Source organism: Chiloscyllium punctatum, chromosome 30 (genome assembly GCF_047496795.1).
Source record: "Chiloscyllium punctatum isolate Juve2018m chromosome 30, sChiPun1.3, whole genome shotgun sequence".
Lineage (NCBI taxonomy): Eukaryota > Metazoa > Chordata > Chondrichthyes > Orectolobiformes > Hemiscylliidae > Chiloscyllium > Chiloscyllium punctatum.
Window position 1 is genome coordinate 9,362,444 of NC_092768.1, and position 11,888 is coordinate 9,374,331.

General features: G+C 49.9%; 1 protein-coding gene across 2 annotated transcripts in view; it reads right to left on the minus strand.

Annotated features, from left to right (window-relative positions):
* LOC140454976 (uncharacterized) overlaps nucleotides 1-11,888 on the minus strand; it is a 97,896-nt gene that overhangs the window by 14,741 nt on the left and 71,267 nt on the right. For both annotated transcript variants that reach the window (XM_072549651.1, XM_072549652.1), the window contains exon 6: nucleotides 8,977-9,491. In XM_072549651.1, the coding sequence (XP_072405752.1) occupies nucleotides 8,977-9,491 (515 nt within the window). The remainder of the gene's footprint in view (nucleotides 1-8,976; nucleotides 9,492-11,888) is intronic.

Here is an 11,888-nt window from a genome sequence, read left to right on the forward strand (position 1 = left end):
GTCTGAGCAATGAAGGCAAAGATGTTAAACGCCTTCTTAACCACCCTGTCTACCTGTGATGCAAATTTCCAAGAATTACATACCTGAACCCCTAGGTCTCTCTGTTCTACAACACTACCCAGGGCTCTACCACGAATTGTCTGAGGTTTAGAATTTTTTTTTTAACTAAAATGCAGCACCTCCTGTGTCTCCAAATCAAACTCCGCCTGCAACCCCTCAGACCTAATTGACCAAGATCCCCTTGCAATGTTCAATAACCTCCTGCGCTGTCCACTACACCACCAACTTTGGTGTCACCCGCAAACTTACTAACCATGTTCTCATCCAAATCATTTATATGAATGACGAACAAAGGTGGACCCAACACTGACCCCTGTGGAATATCGCTGGTCACAGGCCTCCAGTCTGAAAAGCGGCCGTCTCTCTCCTACTGTCAAGCCAAGTTTGTGTCCAATTGGCAAGCTCACCCTGAATCCAAGTTGGCGATCTATTTTTAAAAATCCCGAAAGAACTGCGGATGCTGTAATTCTCAAAACACAAACAGAAATTGCTGGAAAAACTCAGCGGGTCTGGCAGCGTTGGTGGAGAGCAGTTCTGAAGAAGGGTTCACTCTGATTTCTCTCCAGGTCTCCTGAGCTTTTCCAGCAATTTCTGTTTCATTTCATTCAGCCAAATATTATCGTGGTGACAAGTCGACAACATTACTCAGTCAAAACGTCCATTCTAACTGATCAAGAACTTAGTCGCCATCCAGGTTTGTTCAATATATTTGCATAAGTTATAGGACCCTTTGATTTTTCACAAGAAACTCTGTGTCCGACGTATTCTCTTTCCCTAGCTGCCTGTCAAAGGAATGGGAGTTCGAAAGCGAGCAGTTTCAAATAAACCGGTTGGACTATAACTCAGTGTCACATGATTTTTTGATTTGAGGTTTAAAGCAGTTCCCTCTACTCTGAGGCAAAATGTGACGCTGACTCCTGTAAACTCAGGCTCCCCCACCCATTCCCTCATTGGGCGGCACGGTGGTTAGCACCGCTGCCTCGCGGCATCAGGGTCCCAGGTTCGGTCCCAGCCTCGGGCGACTCTCTGCGTGGAGTTTGCACGTTCTCCCCCCCCCCCCCCCCACCGTCTCTACGTGGGTTTCCTCCCAAAGTCCAAGGATGTGTAGGTCGGGTGGATTGGCCCATGCTAAACGTTGCCGGCAGTGACCAGGCTGGTCGGATTAGCAATGGGAAAATTCAGCGTTACAGGAATTGGGGTGGGTATCGGCGGGATGCTCTTCAGAGGAGCAGGTGGGGACTCGATGGGCCAAATTGCCTACTTCCACACTGACTGGATTCTACAATAACGTCCTTAATGGCTCGCCCTTCCTGCGGTCGGCCTGTTTCCCTCCCCCCCACCCCATCAGGCCCAGATTGATGCAACATCAGGGTCACCTTTGGCCTCAGAGCAGAGGGGGAGAGACCCACTCTGTCACTGCCACAGCAGCCCCCTTCACCAAGTCTCTGCTTCACTCACAGCAGTGACCTTCGGCCGATCCTGTGATGAAATCTTCCAGGGCATTTTGTTGACTTCGGGCGGGGGGGGGGGGGGCGAAAAACGCTTGCCCACAAAAAGTCTTGAGAGCACTTAGGCAGATCTCGAACAGTCGCGCCCCCAAACACTGACCCCTGTGGGACTTGTCTCGTTTCCTGAAACTGTGCGAACTCTTTTGTTTCCTCTCAGTCAATCAATCCCCGATTAATGTCAATAATTCAACCACATCACCGTGGGGCATGACAACAAATGCCTTTGAAAACCAGGTATCCATTCACTGGTTCCCCTTGATGCTCGTTAAAACCTCGCTTCCCTCTGGCAATCCCACCTACGTTTATGGGTTCACTCTTGGAAATATAGCCACCGGGAGGTGGGCGCTGACTGAAGATTATGTCGACTGCTCCTCCCTCATGTTAACGGGGTCCTGCTGACAAAGTGGGGAGACCTTGAACCGTCAGGGAAAATTCCAAATCCTTTCTGCTTTCCAGAGAGAAGACCCCCCCTCCCCCCCACCACAGCCTGTTCGGGCACCCCCCCCCGCCGCCTCCACCCCTACCCCCACTACGATGAACGTAACCCCCCTCAGGACCAGGCCGGGTTGACACAGTGGAGAAATAACATGACAGAAGTGGGCCTAGGCTTTAAGGCATGTAGTTGGCACCCATCCCCACCAAAGGGAGCTGATTCCTGCAGTCACCAGGTCGCAGAGATGTACAGCATGTAAATGGACCCTTCGGTCCAACCCGACCATGCCAACCCGATGTTCCCACCCAATCTAGTCCCACCTGCCAACATATCCCTCCAAATCCTTCCTATTCATATACCCATCCAAATGCCTCTTAAATGTTGCAATTGTACCATCCTCCACCACTTCCTCTGGCAGCTCATTCCATATACCTACCCTCTGCGTGAAAAAGTTGCCCCTTAGGTCTCTTTTATATCTTTCCCCTCTCACCCTAAACCTATGCCCTCTAGTTCTAGACTCCCCCACCCCAGGGAAAAGACTTTGCCTATTTACCCTATCCATTCCCCTCATAATTTTATAAACCTCTATAAGGTCACCCCTCAGCCTCCGACGCTCCAGGGAAAACAGCCCCAGCCTGTTCAGCCTCTCCCTGTAGCTCAGATCCTCCAACCCTGGCAACATCCTTGTAAATCTTTTCCGAATCCTTTCAAGTTTCACAACATCTTTCCGATAGGAAGGAGACCAGAATTGCACACAATATTCCAACAGTGGCCTAACCAATGTCCTGTACAGCCGCAACATGACCTCCCAACTCCTGTACTCAATACTCTGACCAATAAAGGAAAACATACCAAACGCTGCCTTCACCATCCTGTCTACCTGTGACTCCACTTTCAAGGAGCTATGAACCTGCACTCCAAGGTCTCTTTGTTCAGTGACACTCCCTCGGTTAGGGTTGGGATTAAGGTTAGAGCTAGGGTGATGATTAGGGTTAGATTTGAGGTGGGGTTAGTTTTTGGTTTGGGATTGAGGGTTAGGGTAAGGTTTAAGGTTGGGGTTCGGGTTGGTTTAAGGTTCGGGTTGTGTTTAGGGTGAGAGTTCGGGTTGAGTTTGGGGTTGGGGGTTCGGGTTGGGTTCGGGGTTCGGTTTGGGTTGGGGGTTAGGGTTCGGGGTTTGGGTTGGGTTTAGGATTCGGGGTTCAAGTTGGGTTTAGGTTTCGGGGTTTGGGTTGTGTTTAGGGTTAGAGTAGGGTTAGAGTTCGGGTTGGGTTTGGGGTTCGGGTTGGGTTTAGGGTTCGGGTTGGGTTTGGGGTTTGTGGTTCGGGTTTGGGTTGGGTTTAGGATTCGGGGTTTGGGTTGGCTTTGGGGTTCGAGATTCGGGTTGGGTTCGGGGTTTGGGTTAGGGTTCGGGTTGGGTTTAGGGCTCGGGGGTTGGGTTGGGTTCGGGGTTCGGGTTGGTTTAGGGTTCGGGGTTCGGGTTGGGTTTGGGGTTCGGGTTGCTTTAGGGTTCGGGTTGTGTTTAGGGTGAGAGTTCGGGTTGAGTTTGGGGTTCGGGGTTCAGGTTGGGTTTAGGGTTCAGTTTGGGTTGGGGGTTCAGGGCTCAGGTTGGGTTTGGGGTTCGGGGTTCGGGTTGGGTTTGAGGTTTGGGGTTCAGGTTGGGTTTGGGGTTCAGGTTGGGGTAGGGGTTCAGGGTTCGGGTTGGGTTTGGGGTTAGGATTAGGGTTGAGTTTGGGTTTCGGGATTCGGATTGGCTCTGGGGTTAGGGTTCGGATTTGGTTTGGGGTTTGGGGTTTGGGTTGGGTTTGAGGTTAGGGTTCAGGTTGGGTTTGAGGTTAGGGTTCAGGTTGGGTTTGAAGTTCGGGGTTTGGGTTGGGTTTGAGGTCTGTGTTGGGTTAGGGATTCAGGGTTTGTGTTGGGTTTGGGGCTAGAGTTCGGATTGGGTTTGGGGTTCGGGGTTTGGGTTGGGATTGGGGTTCGGGGTTCGGATTGGGTTTGGGGTTTGGGGTTCGGATTGGGTTTGGGGTTAGGGTTGGGTTTGGTGTTAGGGTTCGGGTTGGGTTTGGGGTTTGGGTTGAGTTTGGGATTCAGAGTTCGGGTTGGGTTTGGGGTTTGGGGTATGGATTGGGTTTGGGGTTAGTGTTCGGTTTGGGTTTGGGGTTTGGGTAGAGTTTGGGATTTGGGGTTTGGGTTGGGTTTGGGGTTAAGGTTTGGGTTGGGTTTGGGGTTCGGGTTGGGTTTGGGTTTGGGGTTTGGGTTCAGGTTGGGTTTGGGGTTTGGGTTGGGTTTGGAGTTTGGGGTTCGGGTTGGGTTTGGGGTTTGGGTTTGGGGTTGGGTTTGGGTTCGGGTTGGGTTTGGGGTTTGGTTTGGGTTTAGGGTTTGGGGTTCGAGTTGGGTTGGGTTTAGGGTTCGGGGTTCGGGTTGGGTTTGGGGTTCGGGTTGGGATTGGGGTTCGGGGTTTGGATTGGGTTTGGGGTTAGGCTTCGGGTTGGGTTAGCGTTTGGGTTTGGAGTTGGGTTTGGGGTTTGGGGTTTGGTGTTCGGATTGCATTCGGGATTTGGGTTGGGTTTGGGGTTCGGGGTTTGGGTTGGATTTGGGGTTAGGGTTCGGACTTGGGGTTGGGTTTGGGGTTAGGGTTCAGGTTGGGTTTGAAGTTCAGGGTTCGGGTTGGGTTTGAGGTTTGTGTTGGGTTAGGGATTCGGGGTTTGTGTTGGGTTTGGGATTAGGGTTCGGATTGGGTTTGGGGTTCGTGGTTCGGGTTGGGTTTGGGGATCGGGGTTCGGGTTGGGTTTGGGGTTCGGGGTTCGGGTTGGGTTCGGGGTTAGGATTGGGTTTGGGGTTAGGCTTCGGATTGGGTTTGGGTTTAGGGTTCGGATTGGGTTTGGGGTTATGGGTGGGTTTGGGGTTAGGGTTCGGATTGGGTTTGGGGTTTGGGGTTCGGGTTGGGTTTGGGTTTGGTTTGAGTTTGGGATTCGGAGTTCGGGTTGGGTTTGGGGTTTGGGGTACGGATTGGGTTTGGGGTTTGGGTAGAGTTTGGGATTTGGGGTTTGGGTTGTGTTTGGGGTTAAGGTTCGGGTTGGGTTTGGAGTTTGGGGTTCAGGTTGGGTTTGGGGTTTGGGTTGGGTTCGGGGTTTGGGGTTCGGGTTGGTGTTTGGGGTTCGGGTTCGGGTTGGGTTTGGGGTTTGGGTTTCAGGTTGGGTTTGGGTTTGGGTTGGGTTTGGGATTTGGGGTTCGAGTTGGGTTTGGGGATTGGGTTGGGTTTAGGGTTCGGGGTTCGGGTTGGGTTTGGGGTGAAGATTTGGGTTGGGCTTGGGGTTAGGGTTAGAGTTGGGTTAGAGTTTGGGTTGGGTTAGGGTTCGGGTTGGGTTTAGGGTTCGGGTTTCGGTTTGGGGTTAGGGTTTGTGTTGGGTTTGGGATTCGGGTTGGGTTGAGGGTTTGGGTTGGGTTTAGGGTTTGGGTTGGGTTGAGTTTGGGGTTCGGGGTTCGGGTTGGGTTTAGGGTTCGGGTTGAGTTTGGGTTCGGGGTTTGGGTTGAATTTGGGGTTCGGAGTTCGGGTTGGTGTTGGGGTTAAGTTTTGGGTTGAGTTTGGGGTTAGGGTTGGTTTAGGGTTCGGATTAGGTTTGGATTTTGGGTTGGGGTTAGGGTTCAGATTGGGTTTAGGGTTCGGGGCTCGGGTTGGGTTTAGGGTTGATTTAGGGTTTGGGTTGGGTTCAGTGTTCGGGTTTTGGGTTTAGGGTTTGGGTTGGGTTTGGGGTTCGAGTTGGGTTTAGGGTTTGGGTTCGGGTTGGGTTTGGGGTTCGGGTTGGTTTAGGGTTCGGGTTGGTTTAGGGTTCGGGTTGTGTTTAGGGTGAGAGTTCAGGTTGAGTTTGGGGTTCGGGGTTTGGGTTGGGTTTAGGGTTTTGGTTAGGTTGGGGGTTGGGGGTTCGGGTTGGGTTTGGGTTGGGTTTAGGGTTCGGGGTTCGAGTTGGGTTTGAGGTTCGTGGTTCGGGTTGGGTTTAGGGTTCGGGTTGAGTTTGGGGTTCGGGGTTTGGGTTGAATTTGGGATTCGGGGTTCGGGTTGGTGTTGGGGTTAAGGTTTGGGTTGAGTTTGGGGTTAGGGTTGGGTTAGGGTTTGGATTAGGTTTGGATTTTGGGTTGGGGTTAGGGTTCAGATTGGGTTTAGGGTTCGGGGTTCGGGTTGGGTTTAGGGTTGATTTAGGGTTCGGGTTGGGTTCAGTGTTCGGGTTTTGGGTTTGGGGTTTGGGTTGGGTTTGGGGTTCGGGTTGGGTTAAGGGTTCAGGTTGGGTTTAGGGGTTGGGTTGGATTTTGGGTTGTGTTGGGTTCAGGGTTGGGTTTAGTGTTCGGTTTAGGTTTAGGGCTCGGGTTGGGTTTAGGGTTGGGTTTAGGGTTCGGGTTTAGGGTTGGGTTTTGGGTTTGGTTTGGGTTTAGGGTTGGGTTTAGGGTTCGGTTGAGTTCAGGGTTCGGGTTGGGTTTAGGATTCGGTTTGGGTTTCGGGTTGTGTTTAGAGTTCGGGTTTCAGGTTGGGTTTAGGGTTTGGGTTTCGGGTTGGGGTTAGGGTTTGGGTTGGGTTTGGGATTCGGGTTGGGTTTAGGGTTCGGGTTCGGGTTAGGGTTTGTGTTCGGGTTGGCTTTAGGGTTCGGGTTCGGGTTAGGGTTCGGGTTCGGGTTGGGTTTAGGGTTTGGGTTCGGGTTAGGGTTTGGGTTTTGGGTTGGGTTTAGGGTTCGGGTTTCGGGTTGGGTTTAGGGTTCGGGTTTCGGGTTGGGTTTAGGGTTCGGGTTTCGGGTTAGGGTACGGCTTTGGGGATTTGTGGTTTGAGAGCTTTTAGTGTTTGCCTGTCAGCCTTTCGAACCTGTGATTCCTGACCTCTCATTCCCCTCCCCTTCCTTCTTCCCATTCAAAACTCTTCCCATTGATCCAAACGGAGTCACTCCCTCCATTCCCCAACGGCCAATCCTTTCCAAAGGGCCAACTGAACCCTTTCAGGGAATCCTGACCCCACTCAGGTCTCCCGAGTGGGGGGAAGAGTCCAGGACCGGGGGGCTGATAAGTCCCCGCACCCTGATGGTCTACATCCCAGGGTACTGAAGGAGGTGGCTCTAGAAATCGTGGATGCGTTGGTGATTATTTTCCAGAGTTCGATAGATTCGGGGTCGGTTCCTGAGGATTGGAGGGTGGCTAATGTTATACCACTTTTTAAGAAAGGTGGGAGAGAGAAAGCAGGAAATTATAGACCAGTTAGTCTGACCTCAGTGGTGGGAAAGATGCTGGAGTCTATTATAAAGGATGAAATTACGACACATCTGGATAGTAGTAACAGGATAGGACAGAGTCAGCATGGATTTATGAAGGGGAAATCATGCTTGACTAATCTTCTGGAATTTTTTGAGGATGTAACTCTGAAGATGGACGAGGGAGATCCAGTGGATGTAGTACACCTGGACTTTCAGAGAGCTTTTGATAAAGTCCCACATAGGAGGTTAGTGAGCAAAATTAGGGCGCATGGTACTGGGGGCAAAGTACTAACTTGGATTGAAAGTTGGTTGGCTGATAGGAAACAAAGAGTAGTGATAAACGGCTCCATTTCGGAATGGCAGGCAGTGATCAGTGGGGTACCGCAGGGATCAGTGCTGGGACCGCAGCTTTTTACAATATATATTAATGATATAGAAGATAGTATTAGTAATAACATTAGTAAATTTGCTGATGATACAAAGCTGGGTGGCAGGGTGAAATGTGATGAGGATGTTAGGAGATTACAGGGTGACCTGGTCAAGTTAGGTGAGTGGGCAGATGCATGGCAGATGCAGTTTAATGTGGATAAATGTATGGTTATCCACTTTGGTGGCAAGAACAGGAAGGCAGATTACTACCTAAATGGAATCAATTTAGGTAAAGGGGCAGTACAGAGAGATCTTGGTGTTCTTGTACACCAGTCAATGAAGGTAAGCATTCAGGTACAGCAGGTAGTGAAGAAGGCTAATAGCATACTGGCTTTCATAACAAGAGGGATTGAGTATAGAAGCAAAGAGGTTCTTCTGCAGCTGTACAGGGCCCTGGTGAGACCACACCTGGAGTACTGTGTACAGTTCTGGTCTCCAAATTTGAGGAAAGACATTCTGGCTATTGAGGGAGTGCAGCGTAGGTTCACGAGGTCAATGCCTGGAATGGCGGGATTACCTTACTCTGAAAGACTGAAGTGACTGGGCTTGTATACCCTTGAGTTTAGAAGACTGAGAGGGGATCTGATTGAGACATATAAGATTATGAAAGGATTGGACACTCTGGAGGCAGGAAACATGTTTCTGCTGATGGGTGAGTGCCGAACCAGAGGACACAGCTTAAAAATACGGGGTAGACCATTTAGGACAGAGATGAGGAGAAACTACTTCACCCAGAGAGTGGTGGCTGTGTGGAATGCTCTGCCCCAGAGGGCAGTGGAGGCCCAGTCTCTGGATTCATTTAAGAAAGAATTGGATAGAGCTCTTAAAGATAGTGGAGTCAAGGGGTATGGAGATAAGGCTGGAACAGGATACTGATTGGGAATGATCAGCCATGATCATATTGAATGGTGGTGCAGGCTCGAAGGGCTGAATGGCCTACTCCCGCATCTATTGTCTATTGTCTATTGGCATCATCTCAGGGTAAGAGCTCACTACCATTCGGACAGAGATGGAAAGGAGTTCCTTCCCTCAGAAGGGAGTGAATCCGTGGAATTCTGTACTACAGTCGGCCCAGAATCATTAAGGGTTATGGGGAAAAGGCAGGAAATTGGGGGGTTATCAGGTCATCCATAGTCTTACGGAATGGTGGAGCAAGCTGGATGGGCTGAATGGCCTCTTCCTGTTCCTTTGTCTTGTGGGGTCTGAGCAACCAGGCACTGTCCCTCACAGGGGCTGCCTGTTTACCCCCCACCACTGCACCCCCCCCCCCCCCCCCCCCCCACCCTTCGGTCGGGTTGGTCTTTGATGCTGCCTGTACCTGATGGCTTAAGATGATGTTGTACAGTTCATCATCTGGCCCCTTCGTTCCCGTCGACATCTGCACTTGATACATTGCTTTATATACTGGAGCCTCCTCTCCTTCAGCTGGGATCTCCTGCAGCTCTCCTGGATCCACCTCTCCTTCTGCTGGGATCTCCTGCCGCTCTGCTGGGGCCTGGCCTCCCTCTGTGGGAAGCCGTTCTCTCCCCACTGGATTCTGCTCGTGCTCTGCTGGCTGCTCCTCTGCCTCTGTGGGTCTCTCTCTGCCCTCTGCTGGAGTCTCCTCTCCCTCTGCTGGAGCTGCTGGCGGAGACACTGCGCTCTGTGTCTGAGACGCCATGCTTCCTAAGGGAGCCAGGTATTCGACAGGACCTGTAGGGAACGGTGCGCAGAGTGCCACTGTTGGAGACTCCTCAAAATCCGCTCGCTGGTCATTGAGTCGGCGGCTCTGGGAGCAGGCAATGAGGTCAAAGAATTCCTCGGTTTGTAGGGAGGACATGGAGGCAAAGAAAGCTACACAGAGGGGGAGCAGAAATTGGAAATCAACACACCTCTCAGTTTAACGTCACCTCTGCAGCTTCCAAAGAAAACATGCGCTAACACACACACAAACATGCGCAAACAATCACACAAACATGTGCTAACACACACACACAAACATGCGCTAACTCTCAAACAAACATGTGCTAATACACACGCAAACATGCGCTAACTCTCAAACAAACATCCACGAACACACACACAAACATGCACTAACACACACAAATATGTGCTAACACACACAATCACGCGCTAACACACACACACAAACATGCGCAAACAATCACACAAACATGTGCTAACACACACACGCAAACATGCGCTAACTCTCAAACAAACATCCACGAACACACACACAAACATGCACTAACACACACAAATATGTGCTAACACACACAATCACGCGCTAATACACACACACAAACATGTGCTAACACTCACACAATCACATGCTAACACACTCACACAAACACGTGCTAACACACACAGACAAACACGTGCTAACACACACACAAACGTGCTAACACACACACAAACATGTGATAACACACACACAAACATGTGCTAACACAAACACAAACATGCGCGAACACACACACAAACATGCGCTATCACACACAATCACGCACTAACACACACAAACATGCGCTAATACTCAAACTAACATGTGCTAACACACACACAACATGCACGAACACACACACAAACATGCGCTAACACATACACAAACATGCGCTAACACACACACAAACATGCACTAACACTCAAACTAACATGTGCTAACACTCAAACTAACATGTGCTAACACACACACAAACATGCACGAACACACACACAAACATGCGCTAACACATACACAAACATGCGCTAACACTCAAACTAACATGTGCTAACACTCAAACTAACATGTGCTAACACACACAAACATGCACGAACACACACACAAACATGTGCTAACACACACACACAAACATGCGCTAACACTCAAACTAACATGTGCTAACACTCAAACTAACATGCACGAACACACACACAAACATGTGCTAACACACACACAAACGTGCGCTAACACACACAATCACGCACTAACACACACACAAACATGCGCTAACACTCAAACTAACATGTGCTAACACACACACAAACATGTGCTAACACACACACAAACATGCGCTAACACACACACAAACTTGTGCTAACACACACACAATCATGTGCTAACACACACAAACATGCGCTAACACACACAATCACGCACTAACACACACACAAACATGTGCTAACACACACACAAACGTGCTAACACACACACAAACATGCGCTAACACTCACACAATCATGCGCTAACACACACAGACAAACACGCGCTAACACACACACAAACATGTGCTAACACAAACACATGCTAACACACAATCACGCGCTAGCACACACACACACAAACACGTGCTAACACACACACAAATACATGTTACACACAATCACACGCTAACACACACACAAACATGCACGAACACACACACAAACATCTGCTAACACACAGACAAACACATGCTAACACACACAATCACACGATAACACACACACATATGCGCTAACACACACACAAACATGCACGAACACACACACAAACATGCGCAAACACACACACAAACATGTGCTAACACACACACAAACACATGCTAACACACACACAAACATGTGCTAACACACATACAAACACGTGCTAACACACACAATCACGCGCTAACACACACAATCACTCTCTAACACACACACACAAACATGCATGAACACACACAAAAACATGTGCTAACACACACACAAACACATGCTAACACATACAATCATGCTCTAACACACACACACAAACATATGCTAACACACACACAAACACATGCTAACACACACAATCACGCTCTAATCCCACACTCACACAAACACGTGCGAACAAACACACAAACATGCACAAACACACACACGCAAACGCACTAACATTCACACACACAAACACAGGCTGACACATGCTCACTCACATACACACACACATACACATGTGCTCTCACACATATGCACACAATGTGTATGTTACGTGTGTCCACGGACAAGCACAGACCTGCTTAACATTAAAGATGGTCAATTATGGTATTGTCACATCAGTGACAGCACTGGGTTAGAGTAAACCTCCCTCTACACTGTCCCCATCAAACACTCCCAGGACAGGGACAGCGCGGGGTTAGATACAGAGTAAAGCTCCCTCTACACTGTCCCCCATCAAACACTCCCAGGACAGGGACAGCACGGGGTTAGATACAGAGTAAAGCTCCCTCTACACTGTCCCCCATCAAACACTCCCAGGACAGGGACAGC